We start from the raw sequence: 21,751 nt of genomic DNA, 5'->3' as shown, positions 1-21,751 counted from the left end.
TATAATCCTATCATTTCAATACGTATAGCTACGATTCTTTTCATTTTATGAAATATATGCCAGTGTATTATTTAAATAGAATTTATTAAATAACTTCGATATCAGTAAATCGTATTACAAATTATGAAATAAAAGCAATGAAACGTGTACGCTGATTGGTCTATAGCCGTGTTTGCAGCATTGTGTAAATCAATCTGAGCTAAACAATAAAATCAATCAATCAATGAATACGTGTTAAAGGAGAAATCAAAACGTTTGTTTTAAATTTGTCTATTTCGCATCATTGTAATTTTATAAAAGAAATGAAAGATATTTTTCGTGTTTGCACTGGCTTTGTTCTCGGTTTGTATAATCATCTGCAAACACAGTAAACATCTTTTATTAGCCACAACATTGCATATAATAACACAGCTAATAGAATTTTCAGCCTTTTTAGATAGTACACGCATGTAGATTGTATAACGCTTCTATAAAAAGTACCCGGCCATGGCCGTTTCAGTAGTGAATTGATTTCTCTAGGTAAAAGGGAGCCTTGTTTTATAGTTATTCTACTCATACAATTTAAATTTAATTTGGAAACGATAATTTGATTAATGATTTATCTGTAACTCAATCTGTTCTCCGCTTATCTGTCTCAATGCATTAACAATGGTACAGTTTAAGCTTTCTTAATTGTACTATTAAAACAAACTAACTTGAGTACAGGATCATTTCATGGAAAAGTTGTCCTTTCCACCTGGAAAAGAATATGATACAGTGTGACGACTTGAATCACGAATGAGTTACAATTGGAAACTTAATTATAATAATTAAATTCAGGATTAAAGTTGGAGTGCACATCACATTCAAATTTTCTCTCTTTGTTGCCGTTTAACAGTGTAAATATTCGTGTCGGCATAACGCAGTAAGAATTGTAATAAAATTACGCAATCAAACAAATGTAAACGGCAACATATCATTCGGGGACATAAGGGGACATAAGGAGATGCTTCCACTAATTAACAATTAATCCACCCAGTTTGTTGTTGATTGTAAGACAAACCATAAATATTGTGTTTGGCTTTAGGCTTGTAAAAAATTTGTAAAAATAAATCAATTTATAGTCATTTCGATAAATTTTCGTTTAGTGTTAACCATACAAAAATTTTTTCTTAAAAGCAGTTACCATCGTTTAGATTAACTGAGCAAGCTTACATAGTGCTTCATGGGCGTCAATGAGAGAATATGAAATTATTTTTCAATGCATGTACGAGCAACGAATAAGTTTAGTCGTCGTGGACGTTAGCAAAGTGAAATGAGTTGAGGAATACTGCGTAAAAGCTAAATATCTTAATCGGTGCCTTCAGAAATAAGATGCTATTTCGCTTTCTACACATAGTTTTTCGCCTGCATGTCTTGTAATGATTTCCACTTTTTTATTACACAGTTCCAGGATTTTCACACTTGAGGAATACATTTCATTTCGTTAGCTTTGCACTTACCACTTCCACTTAACTCTGCTTGCGCTGCTCTTGAGGAACGACAAACGATTAAGATGACAACAGCAATGAGCAGCAGTAGTGCTCCAAGTCCAATCATGACGTACGGCATTGCTTCTGCGATGAGTTTTGGAAGGAGAACGTTTGTCTTAAAATCATCGGCATCCTCCTCGCTGATTTCGGCAAACTGTAGTAGATAAATATTTTTCACTGTTTTTATAGTTACCATAACGATATTGCAAACAACAACCTTTCGTATAGTAGTTTGTAAATGAAATTTACAAAGCTTGTTTCTTCGATAGAAGCGTTTACTCATAATAAATAATTGAATTAAAACATGATCGATTCTGCCTGCGCAATGAACAACAGCTTCCCACTTGGATAGATTTTTATTAGAATCTTCTGACATCTATTTCGAATGTATCCGGGGAAAAAATAGTTTTCTGAACTAGCTGAGTGATGAATCAATGGCAAAAAACGACAAAAAGACATTAATGAAAAATGACACAGAATTGGTTACTACAGAAAACTAGATTTTTCCCTTGACGAGCAATCACCTGACTATTTGCCAATTGCCTTCACGTGAGAAAAGTTCAAAACATTTCAATACGTGTTAATTATCATGCAACGTACACAGCAAACAGCTAGATAATGGTAAAGCCCATGTGCAGGTTAAAGTAACAACGTTTATACTTACATCATCGGTATAAAATACTGGAATGTATAGAATATCTGAGACATTGTTCAAAAGAATTCTGCAAGTAAAAAAAATGCAAGCCTTAGATCAATTAGCCATATGCTATCATGCATTTTCTGCATGTTTTAGGAGTATGTATGGAGAGCTATATATTTTCACTGCCCATTGCAATACATCCTATCTTGTATGTTCCATTTATCGCTACGATAATAAAGCACGATCAAAAGACTAAAATTGACTTGTACGTAAATTTCACCCCAATCCTTTCAAGCAAAAATCATTTAAAAAAAAACTTTGGCATGAGTTGAAAAAGCTGTTAAAGTGTTTCGGTTGAAGAGGCTCTCAGTTTACAAACACAAGTTGACAAAGTTAACGTCTACAGAAATATGCGTCATGGCTTTAGTGTTCCATGTACTGCAAGGTTTCGGAAAAATTGACCAAAAGCCATGTTTTCATTATCATCAATTAAGGTAACACTATCCATTCTGTGTGAAGTATACCTTGGTATGTCTTGACTTTTAGAAACAGGGAAGTTTAACTGAAGTCGAAGATGCCCTTGCATTGTGATACCAGTATTCTAAAAACAAAAAAGTCTCCAAGTTAAAGCCATTGGAAACTTTGCTTCACTAACATTAGCTGAAAGAAAAATATTTCAGAAGGGAAGATTTTCTTCTCGTGAGATAGAAAATGTTTGCCTTCGATTAGTTAAAAATTTGCCAACCTTGGGAAACATTTTGGAAACATGGTCGAAACATTTCTTGGAAAGCCCTGGTAAGCTTTATGCCCTCGTAACAATGTTTTCCAAAGACTTAGACAGTGCAATGGATTTTCCAATCTCAAATTGACGTAATCCCAAAAAGTTCTCTCTACCGCCAGCCACCTTTATCATTTAAAATTTATTGATTTACACATCAATATACTTACTGGTTCGACCGCTACATAGGTACCATGTTTCTCTTTATCTGGTTTCAAATCGAATAGTTCGGAGAGTTTGGGGTCACCATCATAGAAATGTGGAGTAGATGCAATGAATGGAGTACCTTTGAAGAATTGGAAATTAATTGAAATTCTTGGATACAGCTTTTCGTTTAAGGTGGGATGACAAAATTAGTGAAAAAATCTAACGAGTGCTTTGCGACAATCTCGATGACCATTTTCGTGAAAGAATATCTAACGAGTTAGACGAAGTTCGGTGGTAATACAGTTAATTTTCTTCTTCATACATTTCAAAAGTAATTTTGCATACGTGTAATGTTTTGAACATTCAAAGGGAAATTTCAGGAAAAATTCTTCAGAAATGGCATTTTGAAATATGCAATATATCTCTACTCTCTAGACTTTCCTCACGTGAGAAACTATATGATTGACAAAAGCCCCTTCGCTTAGTTTCGAGACACTTATTTGTTTTACAAAGCTCTTAGAAATTCTTTACTCTTGTCCTGGATTAGCAGGTGAGATAACTTTCACATAATGCGAAGAAAGAACAAAACTACGTAATTTATTTAAATCAGCCGAATAAACACGAATATGCATACGAATAACAATTACGATACAATTCTAAAAACAGAATAAAAAATTTACTCAAGTTGATTTAACGATTTTCAACATTAAAAACGTGCTTTACCTGTTGAGCCGCCCCTGCAGTTCATGACATCCAACAAGCCAGTGGGCAAACAAGCTTTGGTCGGACCGGTCACACAAAAACCTTTGTTGTTTGGATTGACATTACCATTAAGGAGCTCTTCTTTCCTCACAATGTAGCGATAAAGATCGATATCCCGAACTGATGTACTCGAATCATAACTGATACGCAAGGATCTTAAAAAGCACATTGTATCGAGAAACTTTATAAAAGTGAAATGTCCATCAAGAGGCACCACTGTCACAGTATTTTTACTCAACCGTAACAATAGTAAATTAGAAAGCATTTCAATTAAAGGATTCTAAAATAGTTATAGGGTAGATGGAAAATAGCTTGCTTACTATAGTAGGAATGCGAGCATGTGGGAAACGAACAATGATATAAGTTTTCGATATCACATAACTTCAGCAGAAGATTTTTCTTCGTGATTGCTATCATGCATGATTGATAATCACCTGCAGATTTCCTTTATGAACGCATTTAACGTGTCATGCTTTTCGAGAAACGGTTTAAATCTTCTGCCATCTATAAAAACAAGAACATAAACATCTGGGTTGCACTACCTCTCTTGTGAATGAAAGCGCTAGATAGTAAAAGTCTGGGACTAGATCCAGTAGTTCCCAGTCTTCCTCACCTCGTTCCTAGCCTCATTTATGTAATGATCATTGGCATCGTTCAAATGGCGCAGACGTGGAAGAAAGTTTAAACTTGATTTCATATAAATTCACTATGAATTTATTGGTGATTGAAATGCTTAATGGACTGCTATCTTAGTTATACCCATTAAGTTCGCCGAGGTTTTTTATACAAAAAAATTATCTCGAACACAAAAAGTGAATAGAGCGTTAGGCAAAATAAACCACAATCCATCGCGATTAATCGGATTTTATTCTTTCGAATTTTATAACCAATGGCGTTGTTATAATTTCTAAAGGTGTTTTGATATGAAATTAAAAGCGACTTTAATATATTTTGCCTAGGCATGGCCCATGGATCTGTCTCTGCTCACGCACAAACTATCGATCTACTTGCTATTTATTTGTTTTACTAGCAGAATAAATAACTTACTCGTTCCATTTATCATGTTTGAAGAGTCACTGTTCCAAAATGGTAGTTTCCTTTTAGAATAAACAAAAAAAAATAATCAATTTGATTCGTTGGTTTCAATTCTTCATACAAAAAAGTTGATTTTAAAGCAATTAGGAATGCTTGTTGTTTTTTAATTGCTATACGATAAATGATTTTTTATTGCAACTGCATAAATTATATCTAGACAAGATATGAAGATTCAAACTTTCGGAAGAACAATTGATTAACACAATGAACTGACAACTGTTGAAGACTTAAAGTGATAATGGTAGCTATCTCCAGAAATCTCTATCTCACAAAATGCTTTAATTTATCAGTGTAACTTAACCGGGATAGAACATAAATTTATGTATTAACAGTTAAAACAGTTTACACTGACGTGTAGTTTCGCCATTCTAGAACTTCTGTCACCCTGTTCACATCACTTTCTCCAGTGTGGATTTTTGTTACGTAACCCTCCGAATTGTTTGACTGTAAAAGAAAAGTAAACTACCGTTTGCAATGATATTTGTTAAGATTTAGCTTTGGATGAAAGCTCTGACATGATTGAACACACAACAATGCAGATCATTAAAGAGCGCTCAAAACAAAATTGTCTAAATACGAGCACCATTTTTTTCACGAATGGTTTCATTCTCATGTTTCTTGCATGTACAATTATAAAATAAAAACAATAAAATGCGCGCAGTGATTGGTCTAGAGCCGTGTTTGCATTAGCCTGTGTAAAACACATTTAAGCTCAACCAATCAAATCAATCAAAACAATCAATCAGAAAAAGAGAATTCGCAAATCGATCATGAATACATTTTAGAGGAAAAATTGAAATTTTTGTCTTTTTCGCATTATTTCATTTTATAAATGAAATAAACAATGTTTTTCGTGTTCGTACTGGCTTATACAAACCTCGAAGACGTTTGTGAGAGCTCTCGAGCATGTGCAACCCTCGACCTTCGGTCTCGGGCTTGCACTAATCTGCTCTCGAGTTCTCCCAAAGTTCTCCTCGGTTTTAACAAAATCGTGCAAACACAATAAACATCTTTTATTTCTTAAGTGAAAGATTTTTTAATTCATATTAGGTTACCTGCACACCGGGAAAGATATTTCCAGGAATGAGCTGTCTGGTGAGTTGTTGAAACACAGTACCTAAAGCTGTATCTTTGTATCCCCAAAGATACTCTTGAACCGATCTTTCTCGAAATAGACCAACTCCTGTCGATTGTAACAAAGATGCTGTTTGAAGAGCTCTTATTTGAGCAGTACTTGCATTCTGTAACTGCAGCCTAGCTCCAACGCCTCTCAAAAGTGCCTACATAAAAATTTGAAATGACAATTGCTTTTAGCTGTAACCTAAACACAATGAAAGACGAAAATCTCCAACTTAAGTAATAAAAAAAGTCAAATTTCGAGTATGTCTGATTTGAAGATTGTCAAAATGTGCAACTGTATGCACAACACTATTGAAGAAAATTTTATTAAGAGTATTTTAGATACGTTAAAAGGGCTACTTTATTGCTTGTCATATGTTACGTAGTATGCACAAGGTATATAGCTTAAAAGAACACTAAATTATGTCGTTGAAATGACAATTTGTAATCACGTTACAAATAAAATAAATAATCACATAAATGAAGTGAAATGGATTAAAAGATTAACAACCAATAGAAGCAAGAAGCAAGATAAATTAATACAATAATTAAAATTTAAATAATAATTGAATACATCATATTATTCAATCAACGTATACGATTAATTATGCACGGCTTACCAATAACGGATAATTTACTGTTGTGAAGCGATCTTTGAAGGGATCACAACCAGCACACGATCTCGATTTGTCAAAGTTATACCTTGTTATAGTGAAGAATGTCAAGGTCTGACCTAATCTCTTTGTCACATTTGTTGTCACCGTTTTTCTAAGAGAATAAAGAAACACATTTCACAACCTTATAAAGTAATAATAGAACAACAGTTTTATATTAAAGCTTTTAACGTCTTTAAACTTTCATTTACAAGTTAATATGCTGGAACATTAAATAGAACTTATTGTGTCAGGTTCAAAGATATCGGCATAGATAAAAAAACTGAAAGAAGAGCTTAATAAAGAGTAATTTGTACGTGCACAATTTCAAAAGAAAATATTTGGCACAAAAATATGAGAATTAAAGTGAGCACAAATTATCTTTGGCGTATCCGATTTTCAAACATTTTCCGCTTTCTATACTTGCAAGAGCAAAAAACTTTGTGTCTTTCACAACTTTACCACAGACAGCTTTAACGCACAAAAAATTTGTCGACGACATTTTTTCTGACGGAAAAACCAGTGTTCTCACAGTCAAATTTCCTAGTTCCTTAGAAAATGCTTTAATTTCCTTAAAATTGTAAAAGTTATTACAAGGCTTGATCGCATAGGCCCAAAATGTGTTTTTTCATGGTTTTTACTCCTTTTTTGCTGTTTTAAAGTATGTCAACGTTGTATTTGTAAAGAAACATTAAATATCATAAAGTGTATGTTAATTTAAAGTATAAAAACATATCCTTAAAACCTTAAGAAAATCCTATTTTTAAGGATAATTCCTTAACAGTGAGAGCACTGGGAAAAACTATCTACTAGGAAATCGTACAAACTGATCTATTATCGTTACATGTTTGTAAATGTCGATCGTCCAGGTTGGTATAGTCATGAGAAGGACTGTTTTTGTTGTTGTTGACTGACATTTCGACAACCTTAGCAGTAGTCATCTTCAGAGTATGTTTTTTAATTTCTCACAGCGTATTGCGAAACACAGGCCAATATGGCAAAGTAACTCACTGACTTTGCCAAAAAGATGTTTGAATCTTAATGGTCTTAATTTTCCTTTACAAATTCTCAAGTACTAATTTAGAGGCTCAATTTAGGCACCCACGCCGACATTATTATGAATGACTGGGTGTAACAAGAAAACCACAAGAACGTTGGTGGGTATTTTGCCCTTCAATGGATATTTTGACAATTTTATGAAAGAGCTAAAAAAATTTCCTTTTTAAACCTACATATGAATCGAACATCATTGTATCAATGACTTAAAATCTTACTTGTATGTGTAGGGACCAAATTCTTTTAGACGAGGAACGGTAGTTGAATTTCCTGTATCCGTAATGTTGAAAAAAAAATATTTGATCAACTGTTCCCCATCAGAATCTTTCCATTTATCAAAACTAGTTGATCCTTCTTTTAGTGGCAGATTCTGTGAAAATTAACATTGAAGAATGAGTGAGTTGAGTCAGAGGACCATTTCACAAAAGATTTAAGTTTTTTGTCTGTAGTAATTTCGGCTCATCTCAATGTAACTTTTTATATTTATTAACTTTGTATTTGTAACTGTATATTTACTAACTTTTCAATTATCACTTTAACTTTTTGGATTATTAGAATTATAGCAATTCATCATTTTAGTTTCATTTTCGTAATTTAACGTCAAAGAACTTTCTACTTTTATATTTCAATCCATTTTTAAAACCCGCATTGAAGAAAACCCGGTCCAGGCAGAGGCTGTAAATTTCGTAGCTATATTAAGACAAGTTTTTTCAGTCGCTGTTTTCACATGAAGTTGCCTCGTTTGAAAAAATAAATGCATTTTTCTGTATGCTTAACTACACTCTATAGTCATACGCTAGTTTAGCTATATTGATAATATCAAATTTTTTGAAAGAATAATTTTTGAATACAAATGAACTATTCCCGAACTGAACTGCTACGACTACAAAAAATACTCATATACTACTGCAAAAATTCTGTCCACTGAATTTTAGAAAAAAAAAGGGCAGACAGCGTTAACATTTTTGTTGGATATTTAAACTATAAACAAAGCGATCAGAAGCCCACTCATAACGCATCGGTATTTACATATTTATTATATGGCGTTTTAGTTATATATTTCTATATTATATATTGTGATCATGCACAATATATATAAATATGGTTACGATGGTGACATGATTGCGGAAAGCGCGAAAATATATTGAGACTGTCATTAATTTATACCTAAAAACAAAAAGAATTCCAATTAAAAATGTGCGAGAAAATAAAACATTTGAAACGCCAGTGAAAAGTGATAAACACACTACGATTACTAAAAAAAATATACACAGGCTCGAATTCTGTCATTTCTGTGATGTGATGAATTGCTCAGGAAATTAATTAACAAAAAAAACACAGCCATTTTACAGTATTTGTTTGAACATGCTCAGCTTTTAGACGCATTTATCAAATTGGCAAATTACTCAAATAACACTTTTGCAGCTGGTGTAACCACGTATAGCTTATTCATATTATATGTTAGTACATATTTTCACTTCTAACATGAAATATTACGTTGAACGAACAATCTCACTTTTAAATGTGTTTTCTTTTTAATATGAAGATATTTATTGTATATGACACACACGGACAGGACTAAAACTTAAAGCTACAGTTGAACAGTAGTTGTCCTTCTTTAGTCATGCATAACCGTGTTGTTTAAATTGTCTTTTTTACAAGGCACAACTTAGCATAGGTTCGAATGAAAGAACTATTTATTGAATTCGTGTAATAAAAATTAATGTTTCCATAATTTCGTAAAAGCACTATTGCCAATGCACATTCAATATAAACGACAAGTTTTTTGAAAATAGACATGTTTCGACATCTCACGATGCCATCTTCAGTATGAGTGAAATAATAGGTGATACAAGGTTAATATAAAAGTAATATGATATATCATATGATATGATATGATATGATATGATATACTATATATACATATGATATGATATGATATAAATTTAGGTGACTCAACGGTGATCCCGTTGAGTCACCTGAATTTTTCAGGTTCATGAGACAATTGCTTAAATTGTCCAGCAAAGTGCGAAGATCATATCTTCATTTAACAAGATATTATAATTACAAAAGTTGTTAAATTACTACTAAAGGAGGCGGTGTCAAATGGATTATAGGAAGTTAGGAAGTAAAATAAAGTGAAATTAAAAGAGGTTAAGTGGAATGGAACTTCCTTGCACGTTAAGAGAAAGCTTAAAAGGCTCTCATGAATGGAGAGTTCATAGGAATTGTTAGAAGAATCACGAACAATCCTGGCTGAATCAATGTCCTTCTTCATTCAAACCACTACTTTGCCGACGCTACGTTGACGACTGTTTTTTACTTTTTCATTCCTCCGATCACGTCCCTCTCTTTCTTGACTATCTGAACCGACAACACCCGCACATCACTTTCACAGCTGAAGTCGAACAAAACCAAAAACTATCATTTCTTGACATTGACATCTCTCGCACAAATGGAAAATTCACCACTTCCATCTACCGCAAACCTACTTTCACTGGCCTCTTCACTAACTTCCACAGCTTCATCCCACTTACTTACAAACTTTCACTAGTCTCCTGCTTACTTCACCGCATCTTCAACCCTTGTTCTACTTACAAAAATTTTCATACACAACTGAAATTATTAAGCATATGCATATTAAGCACCATAAAATTTATTTTAAGAATCAAAGAATGCTTATAGCGGAGGCGTTGTTATTAACTTGACACTCTTCTTTCTCTATGGCTCGTTTGTGGTGTTGATTTTGTACATTTATATCGAGGTTCTTTCTACACAAACGAGCAACTAGCTTACACAACGAAGTTTATAAATTTCACTAAATTTTTCCTCTTAAAAACGTTATGCGTCGACAAGCCAAAAGTAATATTCTCACGGTATAATTTTGGTGAAAATTGACGCTTAAAAACTCTTTCAACCGAGAAGTGCTTATCGAGTACAGTACAAGCTGACTTTGTATCTAAATTGATCTAGGGCAAACTTTTGTTCAAGTCAACCGCTCTATAAGCATTTGTTGCTGTTTTCGCTTTTCTAACTTTCTCTTGACATTTGTCATCGTTATACATGTTAAATTAATCGTACCAAAAATTAAAGAAGCAGGGGAAAAAATGAATGACAGCCTCAAGACTCGAAGCAGTGAAGAGCTTAGTACACGTTTCAAATTTTTTAGCAAACCTTCTTTATTTCATCATCGACAAGCGTCGTGAATGACCCCAAAGCAGCCACAATAATTCCAGCGATCAATAAGCTAAATGCGATAAACGTCAAAAGAACAAGCACGTTTGTGCAGCATTTAGATCGTGTACCACAAGCCATGTCAAATCAAATAAACTTCGCTGAACAATGGTGTCGTGATGGTATATAATTGTCAGAGCTACATGTTAAATATCTCCATCTTATTGTATGTCAAACGCAAAGTGTTGCAATACTGAATCGTCTCACACTGGCTCAATACAAACATATAACTACGGGTAATTTACATAACCTTCCATCTCATTAGTTCACAATGACCGTAGTGGGTGTGCTTAGAAACGGTAGTTTTCATCAGTGGTACTAATGACATCTGGTCAAAACAATAGGAAGTCAATTGGTAGGCAAAGAAGTGGTTTCTTTTTGGGTAATTGGTTTATTTTGCATTTGCATTTCGTCAGAGAGCCTGTTTCTTAGCGGACAATAGTGAAATGAAAGTATCTACAAATGATAAAAATTTTGAGATTGGCCCCTTGCCATCTGGCACGGCTACTGATCATTATTTTCATGATCCATCATGTTGGCTTGTCGGTGCGCATATGTCGGTGGCGCAGGCAGCCGGCAATTTTGTTCCTTCTATTTAAATTTCAGAACATTATCATAATTTATATGTTGAAAATTGTTTTGCAATAAGTGAACAACGAAATATTTAACCAACAGTAATATATCATTGGCACGTCAAATATTTCAACACAAGCGTATAAGATGTTTGTGTGTTGCAATTTCCGACCAAATATGTAAATACTGAGTTGTTAAGGTAAATACCGTCCACTGATTTGTTTCAACCTGTGCCATCAAGTCACTAAATTGTGATATAACATACAGAAAATTTTGAAAATAAAATCATCAATAAGATATGTTTGAAACAGGCCTTCGAGCATTGTAGTGGACTGGTTACATAACACGACCAAGCTGTCTGGGTGGCTGGCTACTGATCGTGAAATTGTGAGAAATAAAACCATAGAAAGCCATCGAACATAAACAGAAACCAATAGATTTAACATTTTTTTAAAATGAAAATGTGTCGAGTTAAAGCATAAACAGAAATATATTTCGCCAACTATAGTCCACTTTAAATTATTTCTTTTCGTGATCACAGTGAGTTGATGCTTATGTTGACTGTAGCATGCAGTTACAAACATGAATACTTCCTACTTTCATGTGAACTGAGTGTTAAAGGTTTTACAGTGGTAAACTATACTTTCGATTATTTCCATTACTCATCTCAAGCTTGGTACGCTGTTAATATAACTATAGCGAGTCAAATTGGACAGTCAAGCTATGAAAAATTCCTCTTTACTTTCAAATTATTGATACGTACGTACTCTGTATCAGAGCGAGATAATTTAGCCCGTAGGTGTAGAAAAATCACTTGAGAATTGCAGATAGTTAAGAGTATGGCAAACACAGCATTTATCTTTACGAGATAATTAAAAGTACTCTTCGTTTAACTTGTTATAAAGATGACCACTCAACCAAGTGAATCTAACATGATAGCAAAATTAGCCAGTATGTTCTGGACACATCAAATACCGAAAGTCTTCGCAACGAACGAGTTAACTAATAAATGTTTGAGAAGTGTAACAACTTCCTCCCACTCTATATCTCTATACGTCACCGTATGCACTTACTTCAGTTTAAAGTGATCTTTTGTTGCCATTGTAGTAGAGTAAAACTCCAAACACTAGAAAGATCATGGCGCTGAGAGTAAAAAAGGCAAACGGTATAGCTTTGGCCAATCTCAGCGGCAAGCGGACGTCATTTTCGAATTTATGAATGTCTTCTTCAGATGCTTGACCATTCTTTTATGAAATAGAATTTAACAGAAAGAATGTAAAAACCAAAATTTACTTTTCATTAGCAGTTGCAGGACATTTGTATTTCTGAACCTCGCCTATTCACATTTATATAAAGAATTAAAAACGTAGATTTAACATAGGGGATATTTCTTATAATGATCAATATAATATAACATGAAGCGTTTCAATTTGAGACGTGCACAATCAAACTTTGGAGGAGTTTCTTCGACTCTTTTGACGCCTTTTATAATGAGGCTTTTCTACAACGTAGACACACATGGAATGAGGTCTTATTGAGAGCACAACTCACACGAAATGACAACTTTTTAAGATGAGAAGACAATTTTCACAACTCAATCAAATGAAATGACAACATATTGAAATGTCTCGGAACACAATTATAAAATTCAGAGATCTTTCTCCTTGACCCATAGACGCACTTTCCATTCACCTTTCTTTGCCTGCCTCTATTTTTTTATTAGGGGCCCTACTTGAGCCTTGGGCCTGGGGAAAATTACTTATATCATCTCCATCTGAACAGCCTTGAAAGTATTGATAGGCAAGACTAGGAATACATCCTCGACTACTGCACAATTGAAATACACATATGAACGTTTCTAATTGAACAAGCTTACCTTCTCGCCGTAAAACATTGGTAAATACAGAGAAGGTGTGTGATTGAAAGCTCTATATTTCAAACAAATGAAAAATATCATAATTTGGAGACTCTGGCCAACTGGTACAAATTAATTATTCATGCACAAATTGAAAGTTCTTTGACGTACGTTATTCCATCAATATTTCGTAAATTGGCATTTACTTGGAGCTGTTCCTTCACACGCATAGTTAGTCCAGTGATCTTAATGCAAGAAATATGTGATTGTATTGTAACTGTTATACAATACAGGGACGGCGGAGCGACATAAGAGGTGCAGGGGATAGATCTTCAATCCTAGTTTAATGTCCTGAAAAACACCTCTACACAATAACTTCAGCTCAGTCTAAATATCTTTTTTATTTTGCTATTGCAAAAAGTAGGAGGGGGGGGGGCTTCAGCCCTCCATTCTCAGTCGTCCCTGCAACTATGTTGTAAAAAAAGACAACGATAATAGGTGGAAATGCGCCTTCAAAAATGACGTAAAAACAAGACCTATGGAAGCAAACTAAGACTGAGAAGTGAGATTGGAAATTCAAATATCTATTTGACCAGGTTTTAAGGAAGTCACCAGGAAAGTGAGGCATGTTAAATTCACCCAAAATTTCTTAGTAAATTATTGGGTGAGGTTTAACATGCCCAGATCCACCCTCTCCCCCCGTCCCGTTTCCGACGGGTCTGAAACAAGGCAGAATGACCACGCTTTTACAGATGATCAACAATGATGGTGATAGTGAAATACTTAAATTAATTCAATTTTGAAATAAACCTCTCATGTCAGTTAAACGGTTGAAATCGACTACCACTAAAAAACCATGCGTGATATTTTGCAAACTTACCGGCTCAATGTCCAAGAGTGTCCTGTGTTTAATCTTCTGTGGATGTAAGCCATTTACTTTGCTTAGCAAACTCGCATTTGCAAACAGGAAGTTAGGTAAGGAAGCATCAATTGGCAAATCTAAATCAACGAAATATCAATAAATAAGCAACGCACAAAATTCATATCGAAAATTGCATATTCGCTTGTAAAATTAAAACTATACATGGCTATAGAAGCTTTTAATATTTAAATTTATTTCGAAAATGTATCTGGCTTCATAAGAACAAGTGACTTTGTGAGACTGAAGACGATAGACATATATTACTGACAACAAGGGATGGATAAAATCGATTCTTGATGTCATAAATATATATAAATTATAAATTGATTTTGTTCAAAAAAGCGACAACACTCTATCTCGTGAAAATCTACTTACGGGGTGTACATCCCCCTGATGATAATTTGTTAGAATTATTGAAAAAATAAATTTTTAATTATTGAGTTGCTGTTCTTCATATTTTTATCTATGCAAAGATAAGCGGCTCATTTCCGGAAAACCTTTTTTCGCTTTCACAATGCATACTTACGTGATGGGTGGCAACAAGTCAAGTCTAATAAACCACTTGGGAAGCATTTCTTCTCCTTTCCCGTTATACAGAATCCCTTATTATCCCCATTTATATCACCAGATATAAATTGATTAGGATCTGGTGTGTACCGATAGAGACGTACTCCTTTGTAAAGTACTGTTGAATCATATATCAGCCGGTAAGATCTGTTTCAAATGAAAAGGAAAATACCAGTTAGTCAGTTGCAATTCAGTAGATGAAGGCCAATTAAAAAAATCGGCTAACATGTGTTTATATTTTTGCCACTCACTTCATGTTTTCTGTTTTTTATTGTCTCCTCTCAATGTAAAAGTGTAAAAAGCATTGAGGTAAACAAGAATGCAAAACATGTAATTACGTGACTTGGGTTATTACCAGTACAAACAAACGTTGGCCGATTTTTTCCATGGTCCATTCCTTTCATAACTATTGACATATTTCCTTTCTCTCACGTACCATTCATTTTGAGTAATTGTACGAAAGTCGTCATTGTAGTTACACTTAGGTAAAGAAAGAGGAGAAAACTATACTGAATAGCAAAAAATCATTCACTCTTTTGCATTTAACTTATAAGTTTCAGCAAATATCATAACAGCAGAGTTAAATTTATAATTCATGTACTCCAGTTCAATATCATGCTAGAGATTCTGTAAGATTCTGTTAAGCATTGGAAACAACTAGTAGTTTTCGCTCCATGTCAATATCAAAAATATTTCACCGAATCTTGCCATGATCTTATCATTCTGTCAAGATTTACATTGTCGTGTTACATGTTCCATCATAAGCCATAATTCAACTGCTATGAATTCAACTGTTTTATCAATATCTCCAACATTTATAGGACAACCTCCATATAGGTTGGAGACAGACTATGTATTAAAAACAGTGTGCAATGTTTGTTACTGTTTACAAAGACATTTTCTTATCTACAAGCCTCGTCATGCAAACCCCTGTGTACCTGTAAGTGTTGACAACAAACGAATACAGAATATCATCTTTTTCTAAGAAAGGCTTGAAACGCTCTCCATCTGAAGAAAAGATCATATCAGTAAAGTTAAGGAGATATCTGATGACTTTGCTGAAATAAGAAAATATTTACCTGAACCATTTATCATTCTAGCGTATTTATCTTTCCAACATGGTATGCTCCTAGAAGAAGAAATGTAAAAACATGCTTTGGATGAATGCATACATCATAATATATTGGCCTGCGACAGTCACAAAACGCCTGTTTTCAAAATTACTTGAAATAATTATTGTTTGACAAATCCACGTGCACTATGTATGAAAACAGTCAGAAATTTCATAAAGTGAAAAGAATGAACTTAATCCAACTCCAGATCGAAAATTTTATTCAGAGTGAAAAAATAAGATGCATGAAGAAGATATGATATGAACACGTACGCTGAGTGATTCCATTTCAATATTTTTCCAATATATTGTACGTCCTCTTCACCCGTGTCTATAGTGTGCGGCGAAGATGACATATTAACCTAAGAAAAATAGCAAATTTTAAAGACAATCAATTTTTCGAAAAGTTTCCCAACCGTTCAATTTGCACTACATCACTAAGGCTAACAAAATGACACAATACCAAAGGAAAAGAGAACATTATAAATTTTTCCGAACAAAAGGAATGTTATTAAAATATTACTGTTATTCTTCGAACTTATTTTCATTACTACAGAAATGACCTCGAAACTTCACTAAAGAAATTTTTGTAAAACGTCTCGTATATTTTTATACACGTGAAATAAGTGTAACTGTGTCCATGCAAGGGTATGCTCATGTAGGGCATAGCGCATCTACTTTTGTGTATTAAAAGCGCGGACAATTTATGTGACGCAATTCTTCTTCGCTCTGCTAAATAATGACATTTGAACAATTAATTGATTTATAAAAGATATTAATAATTCCTTTTGCAGTTTTCCATTGGTGCTGTATGGTCTTAAATTGTACATAATGCATGTTTCCTACTGTATGGACCACTAAAATAGATTTTCAAATTTAGAAACATATTGTGAGTCATGAGAAAACTTTTTCCAAGACTAGCCTGGTCTGTGTACACTTTCTTCGATATGCAAATATATATCGTTGCACGTCTCAAAAATCGACAGCTTACCACATACGCCAGTCTCTTCGGAAAATCAACATGGAGGGACGGAATGCCAAATTTTGCCACACTACTCAAAAGTCCAATCGCCTGGGCCAATTGAATGTCCTCGTAGCCCCAGAGGAGATCGTTGATTGTTCGTGTGTGAAATGCAGGCAACGACAGTTGCATGAAGATGTTGTCCAAAACGCGTACAACAAGGCCAGAAGGATCTTTTGGCTCAATGTACTTCATTATCATTTCAAGTGTTGCCTAAAATTCACCGTTTAGTGCGAGTCAGAAAAAAAACTTTTTTATGCAAGCAAGAGATAAGATGATGAATCGATAATCGATAGCAAAATTAGGAAATCAAATTTAGCGCATGAGAATTTGTTTTAGGTATTTTTTAAGGCATCCAAAGTTTTTGACTGATGGAAGACGAAACAGGTTCCTACAAGCACCCAAAGCCAGCTGAAAACTTTTATACTCATCGTTAGCTATTGTGCACGAATGAAATTTTTTCTGTAAAGACTTAGAACAAACATTACAGCCGGTGTGCCAAAATAACAGCTCAACACATACTCTCTTGTTTAATGACATAATATACGTGTCGAAATTCGAGCAATTGATCAGCTATAAAGAAGAATGCATGAGTGGTAGAAAAGACAACAAGCTAACAGTTGTTCAATCAAATACAGGAAAAGGCGCCATTAAAAACACTGAAGAAAATTGCCTCGTCAACATTCGACTTCGTGACTGAAACTGGCAAATGCAAACTGGAACACAAAAAGTATTTAACTCACCAAAAATGGCAAATTGACAGTTGTTACATTATCGTGGAATGGATCGCACAGATCGCATGACAATTTCTTCTTAAAAAAGTACGTGCTTGTAGAGAAGTAAGACAAGCTACTCTTCTGGCGGCTAATGTTTCTCCTGTTGAAAAACAACCTAAAGAGTTGTTTTATAAGTGTTGAGATGTTGAAATATAGAGACGTATATAAAACAAAGAGATAAGACTCACATATAAGTAATAGGGTAATAATGAAGGGCCGTTCAGAGAAATTAGGTGGCCACGAGGGCCTTTTCTCCGACACATATATGAAATTTATGACGACTTTCTATGATGACAATTCTTTGCAATGACAGCAATTTAAAAGAACAACTAAAATAAAATAATGAAACGTCCGCTTCTATGATACGACGACATATTGAAATGTCGACTCCTACTTTTAAGTGACATTCGGGAAACGGGGTGTCATAAAATTTTGGAATCCTTTCTCCTTGACCCATGAACACACTTTACAACTATTTCCATTTGTCTTAATTTACCGTCTTTTTCATCTGGCCCAACCTCAAGGCTTGAAGGAATTACCTTCTTTACCGCCCCCCCCCCCCCTTTTGAACGGCCGTCGAGAATTGTGCCTCCAAATTCGTAGTACTCGAGAAGTCAAAATCGATCAAAGTAAACCAAATAAAATCACGCGACAATAAGGTTTACAAAGATATATTAACTAGCAAAACTCTCTAAATAACAAGTACGTTCGTACTTCGTTACTGTATTGTACAATGGACTCTGTCTCGGTCACATACGCCTCACAACTCGCTTCTCTTACTCTCTCTCCTCTATCACTCCCTACTCTTGACGTTATTACTGATATTCCGTGCATGCTTCTAACTTATGATGAATGATGTCCTTATCAGTTTCCGACACGGCCCCGAATGGATAAACACTGAACTGACCTGTAAGTATATGGTCCTAGCTCCTGGATATTTGGAGTGCCTCCTTTACAGACCTCGTCTGAATTTGTCACGTTGAAAATGTAGTACTTAATATATATCGGTGTTTTGAAATGCAGCCATTCATCATAAACAGTATTACCAGCTTTTAACTTTACTCCCTAAAGTTCAGTCATTTAGAGAGAACGGATGAAAGCACATGATAATTGAATGTAAATCATTATAGAGTTTAATCGTTTAAAGTATTTAACTTCTGCAAAATACCAACTTGAATCAAAACAATGATGAGAATATAATCAACAAAGCATATACCATTATTCTATAGGCTTTCAAAGCCCAAAGTTAAGATCTGCCTTCAGCACTTGCCACTTGATAGTAAACCATTGAGAAAACTCCAATTTACAGGCAGCAACAATTAGCATCATGCCCTATACTGACCTCCTACTGAAATACATAGTACTATTAACATAGTAGCATTACGTTAACCTTACATTTCTGATTTTAGTTTTCACAAACTCTTCGCAAGCGTTTGTCAAAGCGAGTACTGCTCCAGTTACAAGAAAAACAAATGCAACAGTGGCTAAAATGCTTCCGTAATATCGAGAGAAACAGCAACGTTTGTTTGTCTTTGTTGAACTCATTAAGTAGGTCATATCGCTATCGTCTGAAGAATTTCTTTTCATTCTCTTTCATCATCCGATTTCAAAGCGAGGAAGAACGTTTAGGCTATATTAACGAAGGTATATTGTATAGCCTTATTTTGTGGACGAACTCAACTTTGAAGTTTGCGCGAAATTTGTTCTTAATCACTTCAATGAAAATCGACATGGAACATTGATCTTGGAAATAAATTAATTCATTGGTTGTTGTGTGAAGAAAGTAATTTGAATTTTCTAACATCTAAGCAAAATAATCAGTAATTCGTTTGTTCATTCGGAGTAAAAATCTTGGGAACTCGTCGTTGATCTTTTGAAATTTGAATACATAAATAGCACTTAGAAGTTCATATTACACTTTTCTATTGCAGATTGAAGAATTGTTGATGTTGACTAAACAACAACGCACTCCATCATACAGCATCAAATGGCAAAGGCAGACCAAAATTTGAGACGGTTTTCCAGGAGAAAGCTTTTAGATTGTAGAACAGAATGTGAAATTAACTTCAAAGAAGACGTCTCAGCTGTTATGTGAGAGTTATGCAGTGGAATATTCTTGCCGATGGTATGCGACTGTGTGGTAAAACAAACAACAAATTTCCAGCTGAAGCGGGTTTCAGTGGTTACTGCATGCAATACGTAATTTTGAATGCACATTTTCGCATGTCTAGAAAGTTGAATTGTTTAATTTGAGTATTACCTGTTACTAGTTTTTCATACGGGGAGAACATAAATACAATTTTTGTAAAAATGTGCTCTACGCGGGCTCTATCGTTAATCATCCTTATGCAGGGTGACACGGGTGACACATGTTGAGGAGCCATGCCTGATGACCTTTACGCGTGAAAGACAGTTTCTCAATTTACAGCAACAGTATACTTATGGATTGTTATTTTGTTGTCTTTATTGATATTGAAAACTCTATTGCTAATTATCGTTACATTTCGATTATTGATATATGTCTATATACAAATGTACATTGTAGGGACCACGGAGCATGGAGGGCCATCACTTTTTCAATAGACAACCATGAACGATTATTTTGTGTATAATTCAGAAATTTATATATGGAGTATGCTCTTCTGCTGTACCCTCCCCCCTGTTCTCCACTTCTGAACAAGCTATGCTGACCCGGCATTCCATGATTTAAATATTATACATATTTTCTATATTTCAGCACTCAGCTATTCAACACCAACGAAAAACTTTGTAAAATGCACACCTAATATTCTCAAATGGCCTGATCGCCAGCAGCGAATTCTTCATGACGCATTATTGTATTCGCCTGACTTACTCTGCCTTCAAGAGGTCGACCACTTTGAGGATTATTTTGCACCGCAACTCGAAATGCGAGGTTACGTAGGTAGCTTTGCACCGAAGCCTAATTCTGTATGCTTACGCGTACCTGGTCATAATTCCCCTGATGGTTGTGCGTTATTCGTAAAAAGCAACAACTTCGAGATAAATAAAATCAAGAAAATTATACTCAAAGATGGCAAAGGCGTAATTTCCAATCAAGTTGCTCTTCTTGCCATTGTCACAAGGCGCCGATGTAACAGTAGACTCCTGGTTGCAGTCACTCATCTTAAAGCAAAGGAAGGAAATGAGAAATTACGGCTGGAGCAAGGCAGGGATCTTCTTTCACAAATAAAACAAATGAAATCTGCCGAAGGAAACGACGCTGTACCGTTAGTGGTTTGTGGAGATTTCAACGCGTCGGCCGGAGAACCTGTTTATCAGGAGATGGAGGAAATTGGCCTGTTAAGTAGTGCTTACAAGTCTTCAACAAACAGCGAAGCTCCATACACAACATGGAAGTTCAGACCAAAAGAGGAAGTGTGCCATACCATTGACTACGTGTGGCATTCCTCGGAACTTGTTCCTCGACATTTCCTAGCAATTCCGTCAAAGGATGTTATCGGAGCGGCTGCTTTGCCTAGTGTTGAATTTCCTTCCGACCACTTGCCGCTTCTCTTTGACTTTGAAATCCTTGGCAAATAATTTGAATCGTTTTGCGTAATAGATTCCAAACAAACAATGATACAAAGATATGTTGAGAAAAAGTCCTTTGTAAAAATAACGAAAATGAAAGATGGGGAGATGGCAGCTTTAGTGTGCTGTTCACAGATTAAGTAAAATGAGAGTGACAAGAAGTGCGAAGGCTACAAGACTGAGCAGTACTTTTGTCATCTGAAGTACACTTAAAAATTCTTTTATCGATTCTTATAAAACGTTGTTCAATGAAAACCATTAATTCACATTATAATTCATGTTTTATTAAGTTGGATGTGACATTTTCTTCTGATTATCCCAACGAGTCGTTTGCTTGTGTGGGATTGAGCCCTGACAGACTTTATGACCTTTTTTTAGA

General features: G+C 34.7%; 3 protein-coding genes across 3 annotated transcripts; 1 reads left to right on the top strand and 2 right to left on the bottom strand.

The window, feature by feature from the left end:
• Positions 1 to 65: 65 nt before the first annotated feature.
• Positions 66 to 11,252, bottom strand: LOC124446059 (lysosome membrane protein 2-like). The gene is made up of 13 exons (XM_046996852.1): positions 10,936 to 11,252; positions 7,980 to 8,131; positions 6,673 to 6,820; positions 5,989 to 6,213; positions 5,286 to 5,377; positions 4,886 to 4,935; positions 4,273 to 4,342; positions 3,800 to 3,993; positions 3,100 to 3,215; positions 2,676 to 2,752; positions 2,176 to 2,233; positions 1,482 to 1,665; positions 66 to 736 (listed from the first exon to the last, which is right to left on the bottom strand). The coding sequence occupies exons 1-13, from the start codon at positions 11,074 to 11,076 to the stop codon at positions 708 to 710; spliced, it is 1,536 nt and encodes a 511-aa protein (XP_046852808.1). The 5' UTR covers positions 11,077 to 11,252; the 3' UTR covers positions 66 to 707.
• A 3,963-nt stretch (positions 11,253 to 15,215) lies between these two features.
• On the bottom strand, positions 15,216 to 19,521 carry LOC124446062 (lysosome membrane protein 2-like). The gene is made up of 8 exons (XM_046996856.1): positions 19,216 to 19,521; positions 18,728 to 18,885; positions 17,788 to 17,935; positions 17,015 to 17,257; positions 16,297 to 16,385; positions 15,992 to 16,041; positions 15,851 to 15,920; positions 15,216 to 15,392 (listed from the first exon to the last, which is right to left on the bottom strand). The coding sequence occupies exons 1-8, from the start codon at positions 19,405 to 19,407 to the stop codon at positions 15,341 to 15,343; spliced, it is 1,002 nt and encodes a 333-aa protein (XP_046852812.1). The 5' UTR covers positions 19,408 to 19,521; the 3' UTR covers positions 15,216 to 15,340.
• Positions 19,331 to 21,661, top strand: LOC124446063 (nocturnin-like). Its single transcript, XM_046996857.1, has 3 exons — positions 19,331 to 19,464; positions 19,752 to 19,945; positions 20,558 to 21,661. Exons 2-3 carry the CDS (start codon positions 19,921 to 19,923, stop codon positions 21,379 to 21,381), a joined length of 849 nt encoding a protein of 282 aa, XP_046852813.1. The 5' UTR covers positions 19,331 to 19,464; positions 19,752 to 19,920; the 3' UTR covers positions 21,382 to 21,661.
• Positions 21,662 to 21,751: the final 90 nt, after the last annotated feature.

The sequence above is a fragment of the Xenia sp. Carnegie-2017 genome, unplaced genomic scaffold (assembly GCF_021976095.1).
Source record: "Xenia sp. Carnegie-2017 unplaced genomic scaffold, XeniaSp_v1 HiC_scaffold_22, whole genome shotgun sequence".
Taxonomy (NCBI): domain Eukaryota; kingdom Metazoa; phylum Cnidaria; class Anthozoa; order Malacalcyonacea; family Xeniidae; genus Xenia; species Xenia sp. Carnegie-2017.
This window is presented reverse-complemented; position numbering and strand designations above follow the sequence as displayed.